The 5,625-nt window shown below is 38.6% G+C and overlaps 1 protein-coding gene across 1 annotated transcript; it reads right to left on the reverse strand.

Moving 5' to 3' along the window:
- Nucleotides 1-830: 830 nt before the first annotated feature.
- Nucleotides 831-5,625, reverse strand: LOC117624712 (uncharacterized ATP-dependent helicase C29A10.10c-like). Its single transcript, XM_034356131.1, has 10 exons — nt 5,305-5,625; nt 4,657-5,175; nt 3,318-4,481; nt 2,907-3,231; nt 2,573-2,831; nt 2,253-2,469; nt 1,659-2,023; nt 1,358-1,489; nt 1,123-1,173; nt 831-1,000 (listed from the first exon to the last, which is right to left on the reverse strand). Exons 1-10 carry the CDS (start codon nt 5,419-5,421, stop codon nt 946-948), a joined length of 3,204 nt encoding a protein of 1,067 aa, XP_034212022.1. The 5' UTR covers nt 5,422-5,625; the 3' UTR covers nt 831-945.

Raw genomic sequence — 5,625 nt, forward strand, 5'->3', positions numbered from 1 at the left:
GCAGGGCCACTTGTGAATGTGAAGCATGAGGATGGTGATGACTGATGAACAATTGCAAGTAGGCGTTACTTTTCCTTTCTATTATGTTTATATGCTTATATAATTTTATAAATGCTCTCTGCTTAGATGTGTTTGTGGGTGAGAAATACCCATTGTTCCAAATGTTCAGCCACTCAAAAGGAGTGAGGCTTGGGATCTATTTTGCATGAAAGCTCTCTCTAGCTGTTCAAATAGATTTTACCCACCAGAGCTTTGAATTCAAAGCCAGGGATCTTGCTGGAAAACTCTAGGCATTGTAGCTTTGGGTGCTCTCATGTCAACCAAAAATTGGCTAAGCTTCAATGATTTACCCTACCATCTTAAGCTCGGTTGCATTTTTCCATAAGATTATTTGATTCAGTGTAAAAACGCTTATTCGACTTTGGATAGCAGAGGGGTTTGTGGAACAAGTTAGAGGGGCTAAGGGAGTGTTTGGAGCTGTCACATGAGCAAGGACTTCCCTCTCCTTTTACATATTGTTCCCCTCGATTCCGGAACGGAGAGTTTTAGCTGACGAAAATCGAAACTTTAGCACCTGTTAGATTGAATTAGTTTGAATTGGTCAGTGTTGAGTATCTAACGCAAAATAATTGGCAACGAGTGGTCGTCCAAGGTTGTCCAAGGCTTGAAATTCACTATGTGAGATTTTATATTCTCGACAACGGTTGGTGGACATTGTTCTAGCTCTGGTGCCAGTTCTCTTGGGTTTTGAACCAAAGTTGATAGAAACTAGAGCCTTAAACACCTTATAACAAGGGGAAGGACCCATGGATGCATGATATAAAGTAATATAATTGGTTCTTCATTCATATAGTTCAGAAATTGTTTGATCAAGTAATCAAAGATGAACATATTTCAACTTTCTCTATATCAGGTAATGGCTAAAACTTTGATATATATGACATCTCACGGATGTACAACACCTTCTAATTCTTCTGTTGTTGTTGCTGCTGCTGCTATGCTGCACACCGTTTTCAAAAGTTGTGTTAAAATATACCAAAGTTTATTTATGAAAAGATGGCTTAAATGGAGAAGCATTTCTATGTTATCTGGTAAGTAGGAAACTAAGCAAAGCTTGATTACCTCCTCAACCCGGTGTCCTTCTTTCTCGACCTTGTGGACATGTTACTCTTTCTGATAATAATTTATATGAAAGAATCAGTACTTAATTGCAACAATCAATGAGCCCAAATTAGAGAATTGTGTTCATTTACATATCTTGTATTTAGAAAGAGAGTGAAAATCTTGAGCCTAACATACCACCTAGTTTTTAACAAAACATGTAGTCATATGGAAGACGTACAGAGTAAACACTCACCCACTACTTGATGTTTGTGGCTCATCTGTTAGACTGAGTGAAGATAACGGTTTTGAAAGAATCTCCACAGGATCAGCCTCACAGGAAGAACTGCTTGAATCTACCGGGGATCTCATCGGAACAACTTTGTCTCTGTACCAATTGAGAAACAAAGGATGGATGATTCAAGCCATGTCTATAGAAACCTTTTAATCAGCACAAATGTACTGTTCTATTCTATACAACTTTAACTTCTGCTAAATTTCTATATGTACACAATGAATAAATTCACAAGAAAAATTAAAAGTGAGTGCATACGTACCCCTCAACACATCTGAGCAGGCAGAGGTTCATCTTATCAGCTGTATAACTACGAAAAATGATCCGAAGCCGCTCCGCAAATTCGGGAGTATCAGAAACTGGAAGAACATCCCAAATCTTCATAACCTGGACGTAATCTGAGTTCTCCTCGAGAACATCTACGGACCAAATGAGATTCAGCTGCCCTTTCACTTTATACTTCTCTAACAGCTGACCACAAGCCCCCCCATGAACTATAACTCCTTTATCCTTGCAAGATTGGCGCCAACCGTCAGAGAGCTTTGTTAATAAGGAAACCACTTCTCGACGGATGTCAGTGTCTTTAATCTTTTCCATGGAATTCTGAAATTTTTTGGTGAAATAAACCTATACAGGAAGAAGATTGATTAATGCTAATACTAATATACGAAGAATAAATGCTGCAAAACACAGAATCTAAAGGCAGAACGAATTCGCCTTTAAAAAGGCATGTTCCCCTATTCAGCTCTCCCTGGATAATTTATACATGTAACAAAGGAGATTTGTGAAGTCTATAAAGCCTTGATAATTTAGGTGACATGTCGAACTCGAACGAAAGGGAAATGTAGCTGCATACCTTCCATTTGGCGTTTTTGAACAGCAGAGAATCAGCATTAAGTAGAATATGTAGTTGGCAAAGCTCCATGAGGGCTGCTGCAATGGCCTGAGCCAAGTCCTTGTCCTCGTGAGCATTATAGAAACATTTGCGTTTCTTTGCATCAAGAATTAGCTTCTTCCAAATAGAGTTACTGCTAATCAAAGTCGCTTCGTTCCCCAAAATCCAAAGACAGTACCTAACAGACATAAAACAATTGATGAAGTTCATCAAAAAACATCAAAAATTCAGACACTAAACCCAAGCAGCTGCATGTAAAACCCCTAATATGACAGAAGTACCTTGCACGCGTTAGCATCACGTTTGCTCTTTGAACATTGGAGACGAAACCTACAGATCCTTTCTCGTTACATCTGACAGTGGAGATAATTATCACATCATCTTCACCACCTTGAAAGCCGTCAACAGTTCGCACACTTACGGAGAAGTCAGTGCCAGAAGCTTCACTGTATTCTCCGACTCTCTCTTGAATTGCATTAACTTGAGCTTTGTAAGGTGATATTACCCCAATACTAACCTTCTTCTTTGTTCGAGTAAATTCTGTGGTCCATTTTAAAAAAAAAAAAAGTTACAAAAAAGCTAAGAACATCTACACTAGCTTACACCAAAACGTACCTCTGTAAAGGCTTGAAACAATCTCACAGACCACAGCAACCTCAGCCATATTTTTTGGACTATGCCAGCGATCGAATTCTTCTTTTCCATTGACTATATCTATAAAGGAGTAGGATCCATACATTTTTCCTGAAAGAAAAGACCTCTCATAGCTTCTTTGCTTGACATTTGGACCATCTGATATCCGGTTCTTGTAAAACTCCCCTTTTGGGAATAAGCTGATTGATGGATGCATTCTGTACTGGACATTGAGAAGGTGCTTCTTATGTCCCAACTGTACAAGTCTTCCGAACAAACTTCTTCCAAAACCAGCCTTCTCAGAAATCTGAAAGTTGCATTGTTCAAAATTCACATAAACATAAAAGCTTTTCAAAATTTGAAAACTAAACAGCACAAGGGATAAAATGAAACCTTGCTTTTAACCATGGCAGGGAGTTGCTTCTCATCTCCTACGAGAATAGCATGGCGAAGACCAGGTAGTTGCAAAGGAATTGCTGATTCACATTCTTTCAGCTGAGCAGCTTCATCAATCACTAGCAATTCTAGAGGTCTCATTCTCTCTCTGTTCAATTTAGCAGAGCTTGATGCGGTGCAAAATATTAAACAAGCATTTGCCAAGCACAATGTCCTTATTTTCTTCAAATCATTCAAATCAGGAACAGAAAATTCACGAAGCGACATCAGTGTATGAACACAATCTTTTAGAACTAATTGTGACCTTTCATTAGCAAAACCAACATCCTGCAGTAAAGCTTTAAGAGAACTGAGCAAATCCGAAGCTCTAATCATGGCCTTCACAACCTCCAGTGAAATGCAAGAAGTTGGTAAGTGGGTGTACAAATTTACCATGCAAATCTTCAGACCCTTACCAATTGAACTAAGTTTTTCCTTCACAAACTCCTCTAAGGTCAGAAAATCATCCTCATCATCCTTTGTTGAGTTTCTATCATTGATGATTGCGGTCATTACCTCTCTCTTCATCGTTGTCAAAAGATTATTGCTATCTTTGCCATCCTCATCGCATCTTCTTTCCCTTATTTCTTTCAAATACAACAAGTACTTTTCCTGTGGATCCTCAAGCAAATCTATCATTGATTCCAACCAATGTTTCCATCCAGTCCGAGGGTTAAAACATTCGGCCAGAATTTCAATACGATAATCAAGAAATACCTCAACAAGGTCATCATAATTATCAATCTTCATTCGCTCCCCATTCCCAAATAGAATTATATCTCCAAGTCCATACTTTCCACAACCAAGAGACTGATTAACCAATCCCAACAGTCGCGCTGCCACTTCTAACACGGCGATATTCGTTGGAGCACATGTTAGTGTTCTGCACTTCAACTTCAAGAGGGAAAAAAGTGACATAGCAACTGTCTTGGTTTTTCCAGTCCCAGGAGGACCCCATATTAGTTTTATGGTATTTTGGTGAGTACATTTACTCAAACTGATACAGTTCAAAACTGCAGCTTCTTGGGAATCATTTAGATCAGAGCCCATTGAGGGCCATCTATTTGAAAGGGCAGCAGAGAAATTTTCTTTTGAAAAGCAAATTGAACAAGAATTCCCAACCTGTAAGAAAGAAACATAAACCTGTTGTTCGGGGCTTTGGGAATCAATTAGCAACTAAGCATGGCCAACAATGCAATCAGAGTAGATCATCCTTGTTTCGAAAACATGAAGAAGGCCTAATGAATGTGCATGCATGATGTTAAAGTAAAGATAGAGTCAAGAAGAAAAAAATTACATGTGATGAATTGGGTTGCACTTGCAGCACATTCTTTGTTAAATTTGTGTTGGCCCCTTCTGAGTTCAAAGCTTTCCATACATGAACATTTGTCATCATGTTGATTAGATAGACAGCAAGAAGTTTTTTTCCTCCTTCTTTATTGATAGGCTTTGATGAGAGTATTGAGAGGTTATTATCTCTGCCTCGAAGAACATACGCAATGAGATATGAATCTCTGGGCTTGTTCAAATCGTCTGTGCATTTTGGTCTGATATCAGTCAAGGCAATAAGATCTCCAGCCTGCGGCTCATATGATCCTGCGGCTTCTCCCCTGCCCTTCATTATAATATCATAAAACAAGTCCTTGGGAGGTTTATGACCCTTGGAAGTTTTAACAGCCAGAATTTCACAGGTAGGTGCCTGTGACAGAGTCATCATGCTTGAGAGTAAATCAGCATGTGTTTCCTCAACAAGTGAAGGAATGAATGATTTCATGTAACTAGTCACCGTCGAAAATGTCTCAGGAATTTTCATCACCTGTAAGTTGACAGAACCAAAGCTTAATCGACATGCATAACTCATCCCATTGTAGCTAGTTTTCTAATTAAGCATTGCTCAGAAAACAGGATGACATGACAGAAATTAAACATTGGTCAGAAAACAAACCTGTTTTTTGTAAAGATTTTTTTTGAGAACATCCTTCATAGACCAAGAGAAGACCGAATCGATTAAGCTTCTACCGGCAACGCCCAACTTTTTCACATTATTCTCTTGATGATCCATAGCTGCTTACTGATCTTTTGATATCCGCAATGACTACTTTGTAAGTTGTGGAATTTCAAGTCAAGTGCAAGTCAATTACTTAGAGTAAGATCATTTTCTTTTAAAGTATGTATATATATATATATATATAGTAAATTACTTAGCACGGAAGCAGAGCATAGCTTGCCACTTGGTCAAAACAAGTCCACAAGGGTACAGTGAAAG

This window comes from Prunus dulcis, chromosome 1 (genome assembly GCF_902201215.1).
Source record: "Prunus dulcis chromosome 1, ALMONDv2, whole genome shotgun sequence".
Taxonomy (NCBI): domain Eukaryota; kingdom Viridiplantae; phylum Streptophyta; class Magnoliopsida; order Rosales; family Rosaceae; genus Prunus; species Prunus dulcis.

Bases quoted from the DNA above. Each gene is read 5' to 3' on its own strand.
- LOC117624712 (XM_034356131.1), bottom strand. From the start codon at position 5,421: ATGGATCATCAAGAGAATAATGTGAAAAAGTTGGGCGTTGCCGGTAGA. The intron at 2,470-2,572 runs GTACTTCTGTCA...TATGTCTGTTAG, and splicing joins GTGATGCTAACGCGTGCAAG to GTACTGTCTTTGGATTTTGG. The intron at 1,490-1,658 runs GTACGTATGCAC...CAATTGGTACAG, and splicing joins CTGCTCAGATGTGTTGAGGG to AGACAAAGTTGTTCCGATGA.